Source organism: Tachyglossus aculeatus, chromosome 9 (genome assembly GCF_015852505.1).
Source record: "Tachyglossus aculeatus isolate mTacAcu1 chromosome 9, mTacAcu1.pri, whole genome shotgun sequence".
NCBI lineage: Eukaryota > Metazoa > Chordata > Mammalia > Monotremata > Tachyglossidae > Tachyglossus > Tachyglossus aculeatus.
Window position 1 is genome coordinate 62,118,921 of NC_052074.1, and position 22,983 is coordinate 62,141,903.

Consider the following 22,983-nt stretch of genomic DNA (forward strand, 5'->3'; position numbering starts at 1 on the left):
CATTGCCATGGGGGAATCTCTCCCCGACGGGCCAGAAGTCCGGGCACCCCAGGCGGGGGCAGGCCCGCCCGAACCAAACCAGAACCGGAGCCCCCACGGGTGATGAAATGCCAATGAGCCCGTGGCCCGCTGCTCCTCCAGAGACCGCTCGCACGCACTCAGTTCTCGGAGTAAATGCACACATATATGTATATGTAGGTCTTTTGTCCCCACATAAAGGGGCCTGGGATGTCTGCTGTCCACCCGTGACCTCAGAGGGATCTCGCAGCCATCCGGTCGGTGGGAATGGGACATCTGACTTCCTTCCCTGGCCGGCTGCCAGCCGTGCCGGTCGTAGGATCGGGCGATAAGCCCCCAGATCTCCCGGTAACTGGGAGAGGGGCGGTGGTTGGTCAGGGGGTGACCCTCATTTCCAGCATCCTTGGACTTGGGATGGTTGCTCTCGGGGAAGGCCGACCTGGAGGGTGGGGACACACTGGCCCGTCTTGGTAGCCCAGTCTTTGGGGGCTGGGGGCGGGGGGTAAAGCTACCTGGGCCTCGAACGCAGCCCTGCACAGTTGTACAACACTGCTTCATTGAGGAATTTTAGAGTTCAACTTGGGGTTGCTGCCCCCTCGACGCACCTCATAAACCCCCAAAGTTGCAGGGTCAGGGAAGGGCAGGCTGAGATTCCTCAAGCTTGAGTTAAAGTTGGGAGAAGACTGGAGAGAGCCTCTTCTCCCACGAGCCAGACGTTGGTTGGAGCGTGTAGGCAAGATTGGTGGTGGATTGTGCCCAACTTGCCAACCACACGCTCTGGCCCGGTCTCCTCGGGCACCCAGCCCACAGCAAGAGGCTTTTAGTTGGCATGTATAGGCAGAGAACCGGATCCCTCGGGGGCCTCGCCAGCTGCAGGCACCCCTGGGCTTTCACCCAGGTCGTGAGCCTCGGCTGACTGATTTAGGAAGGACCCGGAGGGTTTTTTTCTACTTTCTGGTGAAAAACCAGGGGAAAAGCAGAAACAAAACCAGGAAACTAAAAACAGGCAACAAAACCAAAGATCTGAGCTTCTCGGGGGTGGCACCAGATAGGCCAGAGCTGGAAAAGAGGGGGTCGGACCCATTTGGTTGCCAGAGACACGTAAAACCTAGGCCGGAAAACCCACCGGCCGGGGCTCGTGCCTCCCTGCTCTGTGCCCGACACAGCCGGCGAGATCCGGGTTGGATCCCCTGGTAGGCCTGATGTGGATGCGCAAGGCTTAGGGGAACTGGGAATGCCCAAGGCCGCCCAGACCAGAAGAGTAAAAGGAGAAAGAAAGCTTTGAGCTGGATCTGGATAATAATAATAATGATGATGATTATTAAGGTACTCGTTAAAGCACTTAGTGCCAAGCTCTGGGGTACAGGCAAGTTAATCAGGTTGGACAAAGTCGCTGTCCCTCATGGGACTCATGCTTTTAATCCCCATTTGACAGATGAGGTAACTGAGGACCAGAGAAGGGACATGATTTGCCCATGATCACACAGCAGACATGTGGCGGAGATGGGATTAGAACCCGGGTCCTTCAGACTGCTAGGCCCCTGCTCTATCCACTAAGCCACGCTGCTTCTCAGGATGCCAGTGGGAAAGCTTCAGAGGGCCGCTTTCCCCCTTCCCTCCCCGCATCAGCAGTATGGATCTTCAAAATTGAGCGAATGGGTTCTCATCAACCTCCATCCGGGGATTTGGGAGACTACGTCCCAGCCCGCCTCACCAGGAAGTCCGTCGGAGTTGGAGAGGAGTTTCCACCTCCATCCCGGCCATCCTCACAGAGCTCTGGGGACAGTGGGGGAAAAACAAGGCTTGGAACAGTTCCCAGAGTAGGACACTGTGCGCTGGACGGGAGGAAGACGCAATACCAGGAATGCTCAGCCTCTCGGAATGCCAGACTGGCTGGGAAACGGGGAGCCCCCGAATGACGGGACGCCTTTAGAGCCCCAAAATGCACAGTGAGGTCTCTGTCAGGGAGCCCGTAATGGCATCTCAACAATCTGACACCCAAGAAGTCCGATTCGTGGCCGGTCCGACTCTACCCCGGCGGTTCTGGGCCTGGAACATTTCTCCCGGTCGCCCAGACCCCACCCAAGCCTCCAGCCCCTTTGCTTTCCCAATCGGACGCCGGAAAGACCAAACGGCGGAAATCAGCAGGATGAGCTGTGTCGGTGGGGTTTGGGCACTGACAGCTAAAATTATGAACAACAAAAAGCCATCAAGTCCCAAAGCCTCAATGCCCAGTGAGAGCAACAATGATGTCATTGGGTCATTTGTTAAATGCTTACTTTGTGACAAACTCCGTGCTAACCCTCGGGGCAGTGACAGGAGCAATCACAACAGCCACAATCCCTATCCTATCTGGGGCTTAATCTGAGTATTGAATCCCCATTTCTCAGATGATGATGATGGTATTTGTTAATTTCACTGATGATGATAATGGTATTTGTTAAGCGTTTACTATGAGCCAAGCACTGAGGTAGATACAAGGTAATCGGGTAGATCCAAGTGGGGCTCACAGTCTTCATCCCCATCTTAAAGATGAGGTAACTGAGGTGCAGAGAAGTGACTTGCCCAAAGTCACGTAGCTGATAAGTGGCGGAGCCGGGATTAGAACCTGTGACTTCCAAGCCTGTGTCTTTCCACTAAGCCACGCAGCTCTCACGTGAGAAAACCTTGGCCTACAGAAAGTGACTTGACTAGTCTCTCAGAGGGCAAGTGGCAGAGTCAAGCTCAAGCCCTAGGTCTCTGGATTTCCAGAGCTGTGCTCTTTCCACTCAGCCACGCTGATTCTCCGGCTCGGGATATGGACCAGCAGACAAAGGACAGTCCCCCGTAGAACCGGACAGAGGGCTGCTCCACCTCTCCGTCCGGCCCCCTTCCCGGACTCCTTCTCACCCCTCTCCGGATTCCATAGAACGGCCAGAGCCAACCGTCATCCCTCTAGGAGAAACTCCAACTGCCGTCGCTCAGCCGCAAACTTTCCAACGGCCATCCCAACTGCCGTTGGACCCGTGCCTCCTCCTCACATTCCAACGGACATTCCCCCCAGATTCCTCCATTCCCATCCTTGGCCCCATGGACCCAGCCAGTAGAGAGCCGATCTGATCCCAAGTGGCTCGGCCTTGGGCTTCCTGGGCTCTCACTCCACAGCAGGATATTTGGCCATGAGGACCACTGAGCCAAGCCCGTCCCACCCCAACCTAGCCCATCTTTACGACTTATGAGAGGTAGAAATACGTGCAGTGTCCAACCTGATTAGCCCAGCGCTTAGAACAGTGGTTGGCACATAGTAAGTGCTTAACAAATGCCATTATTATTATTATTTTGTTATTATTATTATTATTATCATTATCCTCTGGTCCTCTGCAAACTCCACGCCGGAGGAGAGGGTGTATCACGGCAGGGAAAGCAGATATTTCCCTAAACCAGAAACAGCCAGGAGTGAAGCTTTCCAAATCCCCGTCCCATCACTGAGAACAGAAGATATTCCGACACCTCGCGCATGGCTCAGGGAACGTGGTCTTTTCCCTCCAGGTGATAGTAACCGCCACCTGTGAGGGGTCGTTGGCAAACAGTTGACCAAGTTCCCAGGATCCATTTGGACATTTGCTTTTCCATCCTTTTCCCCCTAACTACCATTCACTCCTCTTCCCTTTCACGAGTGGCTTTCATAGAGCCGGCATATGATGCCCCTAGAAAGGAAGACCTGGGCAGAAAAATGATCCTGATCCTGGTTTTCTGAACTGTGTTCCTGTGCCACCGAATATTCCTGACTTCCATCCTAGATAAAATAGGATGGGGCACTGATTAACCGCCAAGCACAACGTCTGACTCTTCATGCACATGGCATATGATGCCCCTAGAAAGGAAGACCTGGGCAGAAAAATGATCCTGATCCTGGTTTTCTGAACTGTGTTCCTGTGCCACCTAATATCCCTGACTTCCATCCTAGATAAAATAGGATGGGGCACTGATTAACCGCCAAGCACAACGTCTGACTCTTCATGCACATGGCATATGATGCCCCTAGAAAGGAAGACCTGGGCAGAAAAATGATCCTGATCCTGGTTTTCTGAACTGTGTTCCTGTGCCACCTAATATCCCTGACTTCCATCCTAGATAAAATAGGATGGGGCACTGATTAATCGCCAAGCACAACGTCTGACTCTTCATGCACATGGCATATGATGCCCCTAGAAAGGAAGACCTGGGCAGAAAAATGATCCTGATCCTGGTTTTCTGAACTGTGTTCCTGTGCCACCGAATATTCCTGACTTCCATCCTAGATAAAATAGGATGGGGCACTGATTAACCGCCAAGCACAACGTCTGACACTTCATGCACATGGCATTTGCTCTTGGGATTCAGTAGAAAATAGAGTTTGGAGAAACATGGTTTTCCTTATCTGCTACTCTCCTCACCTTGAGAACTGGCTTGCAGTAGAAATCGGATCACAAATCTGCTAATATCTGTACTACCTTAGTCCAGTTTGTACACTCAAGTTTAAGATTGATAGACAGGACACCTAGAACTTAAACCAATGGAGGCTGTAAGAGGCTGCGGACAATAACCGACTATGTGATAGTTCTCGAGATTTGTCTCGAATGGAATGATTTTCTTGTCTACAAAGCTCAGCTGGGAATAAGAAGCACCAAAGGCATTGCAGAGCTTGTACAAGTGGAAACCTGAAATTGAAAGATCCTGTAAGGGAGAGGGAGGTTCAGGGGGAAGAGATTCTCTGGACATTTGCGTTCCTTCTATGGGCACGTGACCGTTTCTCCTTTCCGGACCTCTGAGTGAAGTTCAGAGGTCCATGGGCCTGGGTTCTAATCCCTGATCTGCCACGTGTCTGCATGGTGACCTTGGGCAAGCCATTTCACTTCTCTGGGCCTCTGCTACCTCATCTGTAAAAAATGGGGGTTAAGAGTGTGAGCCCAATGTGGGACAGATTAACTCGTATCTACCCCAGTGCTCAGAGCAGTGCTTGGCACATAGTAAGCACTTAACAAATACCGTAATTATTATCATTCTCCTCCCTCCTCCGGTCCTCGTCTCACCCATTCAGACTCATCAATCCCCTTCATGTCCAGCTATCTGTGGGAAATTAAATTCTATATGTCATATGCCGAAAAGCGATGAGTCCTTTTCATTACAACAAAAATAAGGGAGGCAGTCTGGCCCAGTGGTGAGAGGCTGGGACCGGAGGCCGAGTCCCAAGTTCGAGTCCCGGCTCTGCCGTTGGACTGGTGGGTGGTCTCGGGACAGTTGCTTAACCTCCCCCTCCGGCCTCAATTCCGTCACCTGTCAAATGGGGCTGATTACTGTTCCTTCCAGCCCCCCTCCCATCAGGGACCCCATTAGGACTGGAGCTGGTGATACTTTTCTTGCATCTGTCCCAAATCAGTCATGAGCCTTGGCACAGGGACAACATCTAGTAAATACCAAAATCCAGATCATCACTGAATGAGGTCAGTCACCGGCGAACACATGGAGGGAGGGGCGGGGGTGGAAGCCCGGCTAGTGACTTTGTTTATTCCAAACATGAAACAGAAAAGCAGTGTGGCCTAGTGGAAAGAGCCCGGGTTTGCCAGTCAGAGGACCTGGGTTCTAATCCTGGCTCCACCCTTTGCCTCATGTATGACCTCGGCAAAGTCACTTCACTTCTCTGCATCTCTGTTTCCTTCTCTGTAAAGTGGGGATTGAATACCCATTCTCCCTTCTCTTTTGACCCATGCTGGGCAGGGACTGTGTCCAACCTGATTAACTTGTAATTACCCCAATGCTTAGAACTGTGCTTGCCACATACCAAGAGCTTAGCAAATACCATTATTATTATTATTATTATTGCACTCTCCCAAGCGCTTAGTACAGTGCTCTGCACACAGTAAGTGCTCAATAAATTAAGACTGTGAGCCCCCCGTGGGACAACCTGGTCACCTTGTAACTTCCCCAGCGCTTAGAACAACACTTTGCACCTAGTAAGCGCTTAATTAATGCCATCATTATTATTATTAATAAATGCCACCGATCGATCGATCGATTGAACCCATGAGATTGAGATCTCTTCTTGCAAAATCACCCGGGTTTCCCCTGCGCATTTGTCAAAAGTGCCCATTCAGATGCCCCCGTGCCCAAGCTCCCAGGGCCCCGCTGAAAGCGTGACCGGTTTTCAGGACCCGTTCCCTCGCTGATGAATCTAAATCACGCCCCGGGCTTGGGGTGCGTGGCCCAACTCGAACCCACAATCGCCTAGTCGGTCTGCAGCTGTCCTCGTGTCATTTGGCTCGTCCCACCGGCGTCCCTCACCGGAATTTCCCTTAGACCTTGGCGTGAAGCCCAGCGCTTCCGTACCCTCTGGGGATGCTGGAAATCTTGGGGTTTCCTGACTCATGGGTCAACCCGCCGTGACCACCGATCCGACACACCGAGCGGCCGGAGAGCCCGGTGGACTCGTTGGACCTCAATTCATCAGGCGGTCTGGCTTGTGGAAACGGCCTGAAGCTGGGGTTCAGGGGTTCTGGTCCCAGTTTTCTCTGTGACCTTGGGGTCATCGGTTACTCCATCTGTAAAGTGGGGATAGGAACTATGCTCCCTACTACTCGGAAAACGGAGCTGCCGTCCGTTGTGGTTTCGCTTTGGCTGGTCCAGTTTTCAGCGGGCCACCCCACTAATGGCGTGGGGGTGAAAACGGACAGCTTAGGCCCAGTATTTTCTTTTAAAGGCTCAGCTTCTCCTTTGCGCGGCTCCCGCCACCGAATCCAAGATGGCACGGTACTCTTTTCGGTTGAATTTCCTCTCATCGACCCAGGTGCCTAGCGCGATGCTTTGCCGCGAGATAGGAAAATGATTGCAGCCACTCACTCCGCTCACCTAAACCTTCTCTTTCGGTTCTCTTGTTTGTTCGGGAGGGCTACCGTACCCCACTGCTTACTTGCCTTTGTAGTCTGACTGGCTCCCACGTGTTTCCTGAAAAGGGAGAAAATCTCCGGGTAACTTGGGCCTCTGTTAGGGGTCATTTGGTTCACCGGGACGTCGTAGACGACGAGCAGACCGCTGCATACGGAAACCGGGGATGGAAGAAACGTGGTCAGGGCTTGACGGTCACTTCAGCGGAGCCACGGGGGAAATCATAGCTTCCCTCTGGGAATCCCCCTCCAGAGCCCTTTCCAACCCCTTCCCCTGCCCCGACACCCGAGGGTGACCTGTTCGGTCCTAGCTATAGTGCGGCAAACCCGGGGCCATGCAGTTTGCCCTGCAAGGACGGGGGCTCATTACGGGGTTCACGAAGACCCCAACTTCTTGCTGACGCCAAGCTTGTTCCTGGAGATTGCCTCCCCGCTCCGGCCTGGCCTGCTCTTGCCACTGGTTCAGAGCTGACGTTAGGGAGCGGGCACTTGGAAAGGCTGCGGCAAATTCTGGGGAGGAGCCACCCACCTCACTTGGCGGAGGGCTTGGGCGGGGGGTCGATCCATCAATCGATCCGTCAAGCAATCAGTCGTATGAGATGAGTGCCTGCTTGGCGCCGAGCGAGAGACGGACGGGGGCAAGGAAGCGAGCCATAAAGTTAAATCTACACACTTATGTGCGAGGGGGTGTGGGGGGGCAAGGATCCGAGTGCCAGAGCGAAGCTGAGGAGTCCCAGCCAATTCTAAAATCTCCCAGCCAATTCTTAGGCCCCTAAGGCAACGGATCCGCCCTCCATCACAATTTTACTTTAGCCGGCCCAGTTTTCAGCGGCCTCCCCGCTGCCTATACGGGTGTGACATTGGGCGCCTTATTCGTGCGCCGTACTTTATGTTAAAGGCCTTTGTTCTTTTACGTTTATGTTCTAACCTCGCTCGGCTCCTTGCCACCCACATTCAAGGGCCCAGAAGGGAATCTAGATCCTGGTGAAAATCTCAGGTTGGAGGTCACGCCCGAAAAACGCACTCGGTTCGGGTGGCTTCTGACAGACTCCCGCCACGTGGTGCTCGTGACTTATTGCCGTCACGCCGTGTGTGACCCGCGCGGCACGTGTGATTCACGTGCTTGTGTGCCACTTGACTTGACCGCCCTACTTCGCTTGGCTTGGACTGAGAAGCTTCTACCGGACCACTGTCCCTGCCAACCCGATTCCCAGCCTTCCCGCCATCCTCCGAAAGCTCCTCCACTACTTCCTTGAGCGGAAGGAAACTGAGACGGAGCGGTTTTGTCCCCGGAGGCCCGGAGGGTCACCGGGGGTGCCCGGGGAGGGGAAAGGGGCAGGGAGGGTGAAGAGGGGAGAGAATGGAGGCAGGAGCACGAGTCCGGTGGGAGAGGCGGCTTAGCGGGGGAGAGAGCGGGGCCGAGAGCGAGTCACCAAGGTGGCGTTTGTGGGAGATGGACAGGAACGGTGGTGCCCTGAATTGGAGTCCGTTTTGCAGCCGACAGCTGCTTTAGGATTCTCGTAGGGCCTGTGGCTCGGCCCAGGAGGCCCCGGGGAGAAAGAGCTGAGGCCACGGCCTTGTTCTCACCCTGGAACCACTCCCTGTTTTACAGATGAAGAGACTGAGGCCCAGAAAAGGCCAGGGAGTTGCTCGATGTCACACAGCGGGCACGTGGAGGAGCCGGTCTAGGAATCGAGTGCCCTGACTTTCAGCCGTGCCGTTTTTCACTCTGCTCACACGTCACACCAGCCCTACATTTCCCCTGTGCCTCTCCAGCCTTCCCTCCCCAGCAGAGCATTCCGGCTCTGGGAGTGGAGGAGGCTTCCGTTCATTGCCACATTCCGTTTTCGACGCTGGAAGGTCAGTGGGAGGAAAAACCAGAAGGAAATAATATTGCAGAGGAGGTGAAAGGTCAGGAGTGGTAGATCTGGGAATGCCACGCCTTAGAGGTGGTAATTTAAACGAGAGAGAATGAATGGGGTCCCCACAGGAGTCAGGATAAAGTGAGAAGGGCAGAGGCACCGGAAACCGTGAAGGCTGGGGTACTCCCTCCCTTAATGACGGAAGAAGAGGCAGCAAATGAACTGAGAAAAATCAGGCCACCGGAAGGTCCGTGGCCCTGCTAGCCACTGCTGCTAGCCACCCCTTATGGGACCGTGGCCCCGATAACCACTGCCTCTGGTCCTGGGGTGGAGCCATGGCAGGATTTGTGGCGAGGGTCCTTACAGTGCTGGCTTTGTCCGGAGTCTGATGCCCTCGGCGGTCCTCCCCAGCCCTCCTTTCCCCCCCCCCCGGGCTGGGGACGGAAGGTGCACAGCCCTAGAGTTGGGGGGTCCTGGGACCCAGGGCGATTGGGAGGAGCAATCCGTAGTCCTGCTTCAGCCCTAGAAGTCGTCACCTCCTCTTTCCCAATTTCCCGGGATCCTCTGAAGCCCCCGGGGCTCTCAGGGGGCTGGGAGATTCTCGGGAAGGCCCCGGCTAAGGGAAGGAAATGGAGCCGGCCACTGGTCCCCGGGAATGGGCTACTACTGGCCATCCTGCGGAGAGCAGCCTCGCTGACCCTCGGGGCCTTGGGAATCCGGGGTCAGGGGGAGCCCCTGGCTGCATCTCCCCTCCCTGGGACTCGCTCTGCGGGTAGAACACCACTGGACTCCACTTGCTCGCACAGCTCTGTAGTGAGAGCCTAACGGGCCCCAAGCACTGTTCTAGATGACCGGGAAAAAGACCGGAGGGAAAAAAGCGGGTCGAAATGTCCACGAGAAGAGGAAAAGCAGAGATTCAGATGATCAAAGATAATTCAACTACTGATTAGAGTGATTAGAGGGATAGGAAATCATCAACAGGTACACACATAAAAGCGGTTAGGTGCATGAAAGGGCAGCGTGGGCTAGTGGAAAGGACCCAGGGCCGGGAGGCCGGAGACCTGGGTTCTAATCCCAGCTCCACCACTAGCCTGCTCTGTGACCTTGGGCGAGTCACTTAGCTTCTCTGTACCTCTAAATCACCACTTCCCTTTGGGTTGTGAGCGCCCGGGGAGATACTGACGGTGGCTGATCTGATTGTATTGTATCAACCCCAGCGCTCCGCACCTAGAAACGGGTTCACAAGCCCCTTTATTATAACCGCACAGGTTACACGGGGAGCGGGGAACCGGATGAACAATGGACTGGAGATGGGAATGTCACTGAGAAGAGGAACAGTTGGATGGGTGAAGCGGGAGAAGGGAGCGGGTTGGGAAAAGGCCACCGGGCCGGCTGGTGAACGGCCTTAGGGACGGGGGTCGGGGTTGGGTCCGAGAGGGGAGAGGCTTCCAGGAAACCAACCCGCTCAACTTCCCCTTCCCACCCCGCCCATCATCCTCCGCATTCAACACTGAAACTGTTGGTCTGACTGTCCCTCCCCAGGCCCCCGGCCTGGGTGCCCCTGAACCCTGGGAGGAGAGGAAGGCTTGTCGACATTAAGCACCTCGTGGACATTGAGAACAAAGGTGTTGCCCGCAGCTGTGTGGACACTATCCACTGACTCTATATCGTCCTCTCCCATGCGCTTAGTCCAATGCTCTGCACACACCAAGTGCCCTGTAACACTGATTGATTTGTTTTGAGGCTATCCCACTCCAAGACCGCCTAGCTACTTATTTCAGTCTCATTTGAACCATTTTGTCTTGAATTTGCTATTACCATTCTTTTGTAACGCGTTACGGTTCACAGGAATGTATTGTTATTATTCCAAGGGTCTGACCTCCCCGTGTTTAGACTGAGCGCCTTGTAGGACAGGGAGGGTGCGGTGCGTAGTTGGTTTACGCTCTTTTAGACTGTGAGCCCACTGCTGGGTAGGGACTGTCTCTATAGGTTGCCAACTTGCACTTCCCAAGCGCTTAGTACAGTGCTCTGCACACAGTGAGCGCTCAATAAATACGATTGATGATGACGAGTACAGCCCGGGCCTGGGGGTCAGAAGGGCCTGGGTTCTAATCCCGGCTCTGCCACTTGTCTGCCGTATGACCTTGGGCCGGTCACTTCAGTTTTCTGGGCCTCGGTTCCCCCATCTGTAAAATGGGGCCTTAAGACTGTGAGCCCCACGTGGGACAGGGACTGTGTCCGGCTCTATTTCCTTGTATCCACCGCCAGGGCTTCGTACAGTGCTTGGCGCATAGTACGTGCTTAACAAATACCATAAAAAAATAAGTAAAAACAATAATAACACAGAGGCTCATTGGTTTCTTGACACTTGTCAGACGGCTTCATGAAATCTGAGAACACGTCTTCAGGTTCTGGGGCTCTGTTGGCTTGTGGGAATGGGGCTTCGGTATCCCCGCTCCACACTGGTTTTTCGGGGACCCTGGTATCCTCAGCCGGCCGGCCCTGGGATCCTCGCGGCCCGGATGGGGTGGTAGCAGCCCTGCCTCTCCATTTGGAGCTGTTCAATAGAGTAATTAGGCCACCGTCACGGCCCTTAAAGTGATGGATGACCAGGCTCTCTGATTCCTCTCAGTAAGCGACAGGAAACTTGCTCAGAAAGGCCGCTGCTGATCACAGGCTCTTCGGCCTGTGCAGACCCTCGGAGTGAGGCCAAAATTTGGGGGGCGGAGAGGGTCCTCCTTCCTTCCATCTCACATTTCTCCCCCACGGCCACCTCGGAGTCCACGGGTCGTTCCTCACTGGCTGTGGCAGCTTAGTCTGGGAATGGGCACCTCCTCCTCTCCCCATCCCCATTGGGGGGCTCGAATCCGAGCCAGGAAGACGGGGGAAGCTCTGGGCTCTTGGCCGAGTGGAAAGAGCACGGGCTTGGCAGTCCGAGGACCTAGGTTTTATATCCCGGCTCCTCCGCTTGCCTGCTGGGTGACCGTGGGCAAGCCACTTCACTGCTCCGGGGCCTGTTTCCTCAACGGTAAAACGGGGAGTGCCTCGGGCTTCCCGGAGGTCCTGCCGCCAGGCTGGTCTCCAAAGTGACCGTGACTTGCAAGATGCCCTCCGAGTTTGGCATCTTTCACCCCGTGCCGCCGCGGGCCGCCCTGGGGCTTGTAGGGCTGGGATGGAGGTTGCTAGCGTTCCACCTTGACGCTGCTGGTTTTGGACTTGCTGCTCCTCCCACGTGCCGAGCCCCTGGTGCAGTTTGACTCCCGCAAGGACCGAGCCGTGGAGACTCCAGTCCAGGTTCGGTTCGGACGGGCCTACCCCGGCCCGGGGTGGCTGGGCTTCCCGCAGCTGGCGGAGAAATTCCCCTGAGGCTGTGGGTCAGTTTCCCTACCGGAAGGCTCTTCGCCATGGGCCCCCACGCCGTGTGGTACCCGCTTCCTCACTTCCCGCTGTTCGCTGGAAGCCCCGTCGGGCCCTCTGCGCTGTAGCGAGCCCTCAGTTTGTTGGGCTGACTCGGGGGGCTCTACCGGCCCTATTCTACCCTCCCGGGCGAGCCTTGTAATGCTTTCTCGTGGGACATTTTGGGACCAGAGGGCTCCGGGCACTTGACGTGGGGTCTGCTCTCATCCCCGCCTGAGAGGGACCCCTTGTCATCTCAGACAGTGCTCCTCTGTGTCCCCCCACCCCTTCCCAACCTGTGGTAGGATGCCCTTTGTTTATCTGCCTCAGCCCTCTTGCAAGGCCTGGTCGCCTCTGCAGCCTCAGCAGCCGCAACTGCCGTGTCCGGCTTCCCGCTTGCCGGCTCTGGATCGGGGCCTGCCTGCCGCCCGCTTCAAAATCCATCGCTCTCTCTGGGGAGGGAGTCGATCGCCATCGACCATATCGCACCCTCCGCTCCTCTGTCACTAACCTCCTCACCGTACCTCGTTCTCGCCCGTCCCGCCGTCGACCCCCGGACCACGTCCTCCCCCTGGCCTGGAATGCCCTCCCTCCACACATCCGCCAAGCTAGCTCTCTTCCTCCCTTCAAAGCCCTACTGAGAGCTCACCTCCTCCAGGAGGCCTTCTCAGACTGAGCCCCCTTTTCCTCTCCTCCTCCCCATGCCCCCCGCCCTATCTCCTTCCCCTCCCCACAGCACCTGTATATATGTTTGTACAGATTTATTACTCTATTTGTTCTCTTTATTTTGTTAATAATGTGCATCTAGCTTTATTTTTATTTATTCTGACGACCTGACACCTGTCCACATGTTTTGTTTTGTTGTGACCCCGCTGTTGGGTAGGGACCGTCTCTATATGTTGCCAACTTGAATTTCCCAAGCGCCTAGTACAGTGCTCTGCCCACAGTAAGCACTCAATAATTATGACTGAATGAATGAATTGAGTGCTTACTGGGTGCAGAGCACTGTACTAAGCACTTGGGAGAGTGCGCTAGAACAATATAACAGACACATTCGCTGCCCCCAGTGAACTTACAGTCTAGGGGGGGGATACAGGACATATAAAGAAGGGAAGTGATTTGTTTCAGGTCACACAGCAGGCAAGGGCAGAGCTGGGATTAGAGTTCAGGTCCTCCAAGTCCCAGACCCAGGCTCTATCTACTAGGCCGCCCTGCTTGAAATGAAAGACTTGAATAGATAAAAACGATGTCAAAAACCAGGGCAACGCTTAAGCACAGGAACAGGGGCAGGACACTGCAGATAGAGAAGCAGAATTTCGGGTTCCTGGCAGCTCAGTCACGGCCAGGGCCACAGTCCCCCGGTCCCGGAGGTGGCCACAGCTTTTCTAAGAATGCTTTGAAAGAGGAAGTGCCTCATGCTGCCTCACTTTCCCCCTCCTACAATGCAGCCAACACACTTCGCTCCTCTGGGCTAATCTTCTCACTGTGCCTCCACCTCTCCCGTCTCGCGCTCGTCCCGCGACGCCCTCCCTCCTCAAATCTGACAACGACTCTCCCCCGATTCAAGGCCTTTATCAAAGACACATCTTCTCCTCAAACTAAGCCCCACTTCTCCTCATCTCCCTTCCGCGTCGCCTTGACTTGCTCACTTATATATACATCCGTGATTGTATTTGTAATATCCGTCTCCCTCCCTCTAGACTGTAAGCTCGTTGTGGGCAGGCAATGTCGCCGTTTATTGTCGCATCCAACTTGGGACACCAAGCGCTTAGTACAGTGATGTGCACACAATAGGTGTTCAATAGATATGACTGAATGCGACCACAGCTCCTCGCCCTCCCCCACTTGCGGGAGAAGAAGAGGATGAGGGGAGTCCCGGTGGAATTTGGGAATTGGGGGAGGCTCTGGTAGACTGAGGCGAGGGGACGGGCCATGAATTCTCTTTGCCGCTGCTCCTCACCCAACCCTGCTGGAGAAGGGGAGGACGATGGGAGCCCCGGAGGAGTCTGGAAAGAGGAGGCGGCGTGAGGGGACCGGTCATGGGTTCTCTCTGTCGCTGTTTCCTACCCTCCCTGTTGGGAGAGGGGATGATTGGGGATCCTGCAGAGCCTGAGAGATGGGGGAAGCTCGTCGAGGCGACTGGCTGTGGGCTCCCTCTCCTGCTGCCCCTCACTTTCCCTGCTGGAAAAGGAAGGGATGATGGGAATGTCCCCATGGCCCCGCATGCACAAGGCACGTCAAGAACGGAGGGTCCAGGTGGCATGTTGGGAAGGGCAGAAGGGGCTCCCGGGGGTTTCCCTCCACGCCGGTGAGGAGGAGACCCCTCTGCCCCCAAATGTAGCCCCCCATGTATGGCGGGATTAGCCATGGGGCTTTGGGGGTGCAGCCAAGGGCCTGGGGCTCCCGTGGACCCCAGTCGTGGCTCCGTATGGTGCCAGGACGGAGATCACGGCGGCGGGGGCTGGCCGCATTCCCTCTCTTGTCCCTTCTTTTAGACTGCGAGCCCACTGTTGGGTAGGGACTGTCTCTATATGTTGCCAACTTGTACTTCCCAAGCACTTAGTACAGTGCTCTGCACACAGTAAGCGCTCAATAAATACGATTGATTGATTCTCCCCTTCTTAATCACCGTCCTGGAATCTGGAATCTCCAAAAAGACTCCTCTGACTACTCTCATTTTCCCTCCCTACTGCATCATCTACGCACTTGCGTCCATTCCTGCCAAGCATTTGGATACTTATCCTGACCCCCTACAGCACTTACCAATATAGCTCCCCAACCTGTAGTCTGTTCCATTTTCTATCTCCTGTTCTAGACTATAAGATCCTTAAGGGCAGGTGTCCAACCGGATTATCTTGTATCTCCCCCAGTGCCTGGCACGTAAGGAGAAGGAGAAGGCATAGGAGAAGGAGAAGGAATAGAAGAAGAAGGAGGAGGAGGAGAAGGAGAAGAAGACAACAAAAAAGCAGACAAGTAGTGGAGCAGGGATTGGAACCCGGGTCCTCCTGACTCCCGGCCCCATTCTCCATCCAGTAGACCAGGCTGCTTCTTCATTTATTTTAATGTCAAACTCTCCCGCTAGCCAGTAAGTGCCTTGAAGGCAGGGATCATGTCTACCAACTCAACTGTCCTTTCCCTAGTCTTTAGTACAGTCTCTGCATGGAGTAAATACTCGGTAAAAACTACCGAATGACAGGAGATTGCACACCGAAATCACTCTAGCCCCTTCATTTGTCCAGCTCGCTCAAAAACCCCAGCGATCCTTCAGCCCAGGGTGGAGAAGGTGAAATTCCTTCATCAGCCAAATTCAAAATTCAACAAATCTCATTTTTTGAGCACTTACTGTGTGCAGAGCGCACTGTACTCAAAGTTTGGGACAGTACAATAGAATAAAGTTGGTAGACGCGTTCCCTGCCATGGTGAGCTTACAGCCTCTCCCTGATAGAAAAACAGCTGCTCGCTTGAGCTTGCAATTATTATAGCTCATCACGGGTGGGGAACGTTTCTGCTAATTCTGTTGTATTAGCAAGTGCTTATTACAGTGCCCTGCACACAGAAAGTGCTCAATGAATACAACTGATTGATTACCTGGGAAAGCGGAAGTCACCTCACTTGAGTACCGTATTTGTCCCGGGCCGTCACCGCAATGAACATTAGCCCTTCACTGTGTACTTCCCAAGCGCTTAGTACGGTGCTCTGCACACAGTAAGCGCTCAATAAATACGATTGATTGATTGATTGAACGTGTCGCTAGCCACGATACCAATAAGCCGACTGGTTGGGAGCAGCAGAAGATGCTCATTTACCATCACCTGCTCAAACGTGGGTAAGAATGAGAGAAAAAATGATGGTATATCCAGAAGAGGATCTGTTCCTGTGACTCTCTGTCCGAAGCTGGAATACCAACTTCAAGTTCAAAGCAACTTCAGATGGGAAGTGCGCAAGACAAAGGGAACTAAGTTCTGCAAGAGGCTATGAAGAGAGAGCAAGCTGCTTAAGAGCAGCTGGCCTTTGGTTTAATATGATAGTCTTTTAGACTGTGAGCCCACTGTTGGGTAGGGACTGTCTCTATATGTTGCCAATTTGTACTTCCCAAGCGCTTAGTACGGTGCTCTGCACATAGTAAGCGCTCAATAAATACAATTGATGATGATGATGATGATGATATAATAGCGCTCTAGACTGTAAGCTCGTTGTGGACAGCGAACGTGTCTACCAACTCCGTTACTCTCCCAACCGCTTGGTGAACAGGACTCTGCACGCAGTAAGCGCTCGATAAATAGGTCGGATAGATTAGAATAAGGACCTAAGTCAATTAATAATGGAACTCTTACAGAAAGGCAAATTTCTGCCACCAGATACTTTCTAAAGAAAAAAAATGCATTTAATATATTTAAAATGTATTGGAAACATGCTACACAGAAATGGTCTTGGGCCTACTCGGGGGTGCCTGTCGTCATGGAGAGAATCCAAGCTTGGTGGGGGCAAGGGGGAAGGGGAAGGTGGGAACAAATGGGATACGGGCTGAAATGAGAAAGGGACTTCTTTCTTATCAGTGCGGCTGAGGTACGTTTTTCCTTGCCGCGGTGTTGATTTGTTTCTTCTAGGTGATTTCTCACCATTCCCGCGCTGATCAGTAAGTTAGAGAGGATTTGCTCAGTGCTGGGGATGGATTCACCCTGGAAGTTTCTATTGGCAGAAGGGACCCTTTCCGGGTAAAAAGGGGAAAGAAACAACAGAGTGAAACCTTTGTTTCTCTTTCTAGAGGCCCAAACCTGGTTTCATTCCTTATCTCATCAATGGCAATAACTGATTCTCATAGGTCAGGGCGGTGTCATTAGGCCCTTTCGCAAAAAGAAGCAGCGTGGCCCAGTGGAAAGAGCACGGGCCTGGGATTCGGAGGACTTGGGTTCAAATCTCGGCTCTGCCGACTGCTTACACTTATCCCCGTTGTCGGATGAGGAGCTGAGGCATAGAGAGGGTGAGCCCCCCGGCCCCACGGCAGGATAGCTGTAGAGCCGGGACCTGAACGTGGGAATTAGAATCGGAGACCGCTGCTCTTTCCGTTAGGTTATGCGGAGGGACACTTTGAGAGAGAGTGCCCTTTTGAGCTCTCCCGAAAGAGAGCAAAAAGTCCAACCCCTGACTCTTTGCTTTTTATTTATTTAGGGCTTACTAGGTGCGGACACTGTACCAAGCGCTGGGATGGATTCAAGATAGGTTGGACACATACACAGTCTTAATCCCCATTTTACAGATGAGGTAACAGAGGCCCAGAGAAGTGAGGTGACTTGCCCGAGGTCACACAGCAGACAAGGGGCGGAGCTGGGATTAGAACCCAAGTCCCTCTGACTCCCAAATCCCAGCTCTTTCCCCTAAGCCATGCTGATTTACCTTAAAGGTAACCCAGTCACATCATTCCATCATCTGTGAAATCCTGAAATTAACTTTCTCTCTTGGCCTGTCCCGTGACTTTTCACCGGTCAATCAATCAGGCAATCATCATCAATCGTATTTATTGAGCGCTTACTATGTGCAGAGCACTGTACTAAGCGCTTGGGGAGTCCAAATTGGCAACACATAGAGACAGTCCCTACCCAACAGTGGGCTCACAGTCTAAAAGGGGGAGACAGAGAACAAAACCCAACATACCAACAAAATAAAATAAATAGGATAGATATGTACAAGTAAAATAAATAGAGTAATAAATATGTACAACCATCGGGGATATTTGTGGCAGGCTTACTGTGTGCAGGGTTCTGTGCTAAGTACTTTAAACCCCGATGCCATCTCTCTTCTTCTACGTCTAATCGATCGAAGACCTCATTTCATCCTCCTCTCTAAAATAAAAGCTCCTTGCGATAAAGGAACGTATCTACCGATTCTGTTGTACTGTATCCTCCCAAGGATAGCCAGAGCTCTAGAGACCTTAAAGAAACACCTTTCCCAGGGGGAAAGAAAAGCCCCCGAAAAACAACGGGCCAACTGAAAGCTGCTTAGGCCAGAAAACATGAAAGAGGGATGCAGCAGGTAGACCCTTCGCGCGTAAAGTGATTTTCCCTAAGCACAGTTTTAGACAGACTGATATTTCTGCTACAATCACGTGGGACGGCAGAGCTGTCACTCCGTGACCAGTGTGACATGAAAGGTTGTTGGGAACATGAAGTTTCCAGGATTCTGACAATATTCCTCTCCCCTCTTCAGAGCCTGATTGGAGGCGCATCTCCTTCAAGAGACCTTCCCTGATTGACCTTGTTGGGTAAGGACCATCCCTATATGTTGCCAACTTGGACTTCCCAAGCGCTTAGTACAGTGCTCTGCACGCAGTAAGCGCTCAATAAATACAATTGATTGATTGATTAAGTCCTAGTCTTCAACTCCCTTCGGCGTTGCCCTGACTGGCTCCCTTTATTCATCCCGCCTCCCGGCCCCGCAGCAGTTAGGTACGAAAGCTGTAATTTACTTTATATTAATGCCTGTCTCCCCCTCTAGACTGTAAGCTCACTGTGAGTGGGAAATGTGTCTGTGATAGTGTTAGAGATGAGGCATCTGAGGCCCAGAGAAGTGAAGCGCTTAGTACAGTGCTCTGCACACAGTAAGCGCTCAATAAATACAATCGATTGATTGATTGTCCAAGGTCACACAGTGGCAAAGTCCGGATTAGAACCCATGACCTTCTGAATCTCAGGTCCCCGCTCTTATCCACGACACCGTGCTGCTTCTTATGGGGTGCACAGCACTGTACTAAGTGTTTTGGGAGAGTGCAATATGACAAAATCAATCAATCGTATTTATTGAGTGCTTACTGTGTGCAGAGCACTGGACTAAGCGCTTGGGAAGTCCAAGTTGGCAACATATAGAGACGGTCCCTACCCAACAGTGGGCTCACAGTCTAGAAGGGGGAGACAGAGAACAAAACCAAACACACTAACAAAATAAAATAAATAGAATCGATAGGTACGAGTAAAATAGAGTAATAAATAAATAAATAGAGCAATAAATACATAAATAAATAGAGCAATAAATAGAGTAGTAAATAGAATAAAGTCTTTTAGACTGTGAGCCCACTGTTGGGTAGGGACTGTCTCTATATGTTGCCAATTTGTACTTCCCAAGTGCTTAGTACGGTGCTCTGCACATAGTAAGCGCTCAATAAATACGATTGATGATGATGATAAATAGAGTAATAAATAAATAAATAGAGTAATAGACACATTCCCTGCCCACAGTGAGCTCCCAGTCTAGAGGAAGAGATGTGAGGGAGGGAAGGGAGGTGAGAAGGTTGTGGACAGATAATGGGATTTCAGAGTTGGGGAGGGTGGAGTTTGCACAATGACTGTGGTCCAGGAGATCGAATGTGCGTCCAAATTATGAGTAGGTGAGTGGGAGCTGAGGAGTGATAAAAAAGCGGGCTGTGGAAGGGTCATCAGGAACATCTGTATGGATATTGAAGTCCCCAAGGATCAATTTTTACTTTTACTTGCCCATATTTACATATTCTATTATATTTTGTTAATATGTTTTGTTGTCTGTCTCCCCCTTCTCGACTGTGGGCCCACTGTCGGGTAGGGACCGTCTCTAGATGTTGCCGACTTGGACTTCCCAAGCACTTAGTCCGGTGCTCTGCACACAGTAAGCGCTCAATAAATACAATTGAATGAATAAATGTTTACATAGTCTATTTATTTTATTTTGTTAATATGTTTTGTTGTGTTGTCTGTCTCCCCCTTCTCGACTGTGAGCCCGCTGTTGGGTAGGGGCCGTCTCTAGATGTTGCCAACTTGGACTTCCCAAGCGCTTACTGCAGTGCTCTGCACACAGTAAGCGCTCAATACATACGATTAAAAACAAAAAAACACACAAAAAACCATGACCTTCTGATTCCTAGGCCCCGGCTCTATCCACTGTGCCATGCTGCTTCTCCGTTTATTGTTATATTGTACTCTTCCAAGTGTTTAGTACAGTGCTGGAGTGCTGAGTACAGTGCTTGGCACACGGTAAGCTCTCAATAAATACGATTGAATGAAAAAATGCGATTAAATGAAAGAATGAATGGCCCACAGGGTCACCGCTCCTTCTCTTTGGATTTGAGGGCCCATCTCCTCCAAGTAGCCTTCCCTGACTGTGTTTCCTCTCCTCTTCTCCCAATCAATCAATCAATCAAGCGCTTAGTATAGTGCTTTGCCCCATGCTTAGAACGGTGCTTGGCACATAGTAAGCGCTTAACAAATACTAACATCATTATTGTGGTCTCCCAGGCGCTTAGTATAGTGCTTTGCCCCGCGCTTAGAACGGTGTTTGGTCCATAGTAAGCGCTTAGCAAATACTAACATTATTATTATTATATTGCGTTCTCCCAAGCGCTTAGCATAGTGCTTTGCCCAGTGCTTAGAATGGTGTTTGGCACATAGTAAGCGCTTAACAAATTCTAACATTGTTATTGTTATTATATTGTGTTCTCCCAGGCTCTTAGTATACTGCTTTGCCCAGCGCTTAGAACGGTGTGTGGTACATAGTAAGCGCTTAATACTAACATTATTATTATTCTTATATTGTGTTCTCCCAGGCGCTTAGTACAGTGCTTTGCCCAGTGCTTAGCACAGTAGGCGCTTAACAAATACTAACATTATTATTGTGTTCTCCCAGGCGCTTAGTATAGTGCTTTGCCCAGTGCTTAGAAGGGTGTTTGGCATATAGTAAGCGGTTAGCAAATATTATTATTATGTTGCGTTCTCCCAGGCGCTTAGTATAGTGCTTTGCCCAGCGCTTAGAACAGTGCTTGGCACATACTAACATTATTATTGTTATTATATTGTGTTCTCCCAGGTGCTTAGTATAGTGCTTTGCCCAGCGCTTAGCATAGTAGGCGCTTAACAAATACTATTATTATTGTTATTATATTGTGTTCTCCCAGGCGCTTAGTATAGTGCTTTGCCCAGCGCTTAGCACAGTAGGCGCTTAACAAATACTAACATTATTATTGTTATTATATTGTGTTCTCCCAGGCGCTTAGTATAGTGCTTTGCCCAGCGCTTAGCATAGTAGGCGCTTAACAAACACTAACATTATTATTGTTATTATATTGTGTTCTCCCAGGCGCTTAGTATAGTGCTTTGCCCAGCGCTTAGCATAGTAGGCGCTTAACAAATACTAACATTATTATTGTTATTATATTGTGTTCTCCCAGGCGCTTAGTATAGTGCTTTGCCCAGCGCTTAGCATAGTAGGCGCTTAACAAATACTACCATTATTATTATTATTATTATATTGTGTTCTCCCAGGCGCTTAGTATAGTGCTTTGCCCCGCGCTTAGAACGGTGTTTGGCCCATAGTAGGCGCTCAATAAATACCATTGAATGAATGAATGAATAGTAAGCGCTTAACAAATACCGTCATTAGTATCTGCACGCAGTGAGCGCTCAATAAACGGGACTGAATGAATGAATGAATTTGGACGGGCGTTTCTTCTGCGCAGGCGCGGGTCTCCCCCATTCCTCCACCCCGCCCTCTTTGCTTCCGCGCACGCGCAAATGTCGCCCCCCGTCTTTGCTACTGCGCAGGCGCGGAGCCCTCCCAGTCCTCCACCCCGCCCTCTTTGCTCCTGCGCAGGCGCAGATGTCCCCCCCACCCGCCCTTCCTCCGTCTTTGCTACCGCGCAGGCGCGGAGCCCTCCCATTCCTCCACCCCGCCCGCTTTGCTTCTGCGCAGGCGCAGATGTGCCCCCCTCCGTCTTTGCTACCACGCAGACCGCCCCAATTCCTCCACCCCGCCCTCTTTGCCTCCGCGCACGCGCAGACATCCCCGCCTCCCGCAACCCCCCCCACTCCGTCTTTGCTACTGCGCAGGCGCGGAGCAATCCCATTCCTCCCTCTTTGCCTCCGCGCACGCGCAGACGTCCCCGCCTCCCGCAACCCCCCTCCGTCTTGCTACTGCGCAGGCGCGGAGCAATCCCATTCCTCCCGCTTTGCCTCCGCGCACGCGCAGACGTCCCCCCTTCCGCCTTTGCTACCGCGCAGGGACGCTCCCCCATTCCTCCACCCCTCCCTCTTTTATTTATTTATTTATTCATTTATTTTACTTGTACCTATCTATTCTATTTATTTTATTTTGTTAGTATGTTTGGTTTTGTTGTCTGTCTCCCCCTTTTAGACTGTGAGCCCACTGTTGGGTAGGGACCGTCTCTATATGTTGCCAACTTGGACTACCCAAGCGCTTAGTACAGTACTCTGCACACAGTAAGCGGGCTCACAGTCTAGAAGGGGGAGACAGACAACAAAACAAAACATATTAACAAAATAAAATAAATAGAATAGATATGTACAAGTAAAATTAATAGAGTAATAAATACGTGCAAACATATATCCAGGTGCTGTGGGGAGCGGAAGGAGGGGGAAGCCAGTCTGGGAAGGCTGATACAAGGCAGTATTATTATTATTATTATTATTACCTGTCCTTCCGGGTCATTCGGGCTTCTAGTTTCCACTGGTCCAGTCTCCATCCTCTCTCCCCTGCTCCCCCAGACTTTATTTTTACTACTGATATTAGCAATTATCACTACTACTCATAATAACTGCGGTATTTGTCAAGCACTTACTGTGTGCCGGGCACTGGGGTGGTCACAAGGCAATGTGCACACAGTAAGCGCTCAATAAATACGATTGATTGATCTGATGGGACACAGCCCCCGCCCCACGTGGGGCGCTCAGCCTCCATCCCCACGTGGCTCAGTGGAAAGAGCCCGGGCTTTGGAGGCGGAGGTCATGGGTTCGAATCCCGCCTCCACCACGTGTCTGCCGTGTGACCTTGGG

At 52.1% G+C, this 22,983-nt stretch overlaps 1 protein-coding gene across 1 annotated transcript in view; it reads right to left on the minus strand.

Annotated features, from left to right (window-relative positions):
• Positions 1 to 22,746, minus strand: part of NCKAP1 (NCK associated protein 1) — a 165,215-nt gene extending 142,469 nt beyond the window's left edge. Inside the window, exon 1 of the mRNA XM_038751736.1 lies at positions 22,623 to 22,746. Within this exon, the coding sequence (XP_038607664.1) occupies positions 22,623 to 22,673 (51 nt within the window). The 5' untranslated portion in view covers positions 22,674 to 22,746. The remainder of the gene's footprint in view (positions 1 to 22,622) is intronic.
• Positions 22,747 to 22,983: the final 237 nt, after the last annotated feature.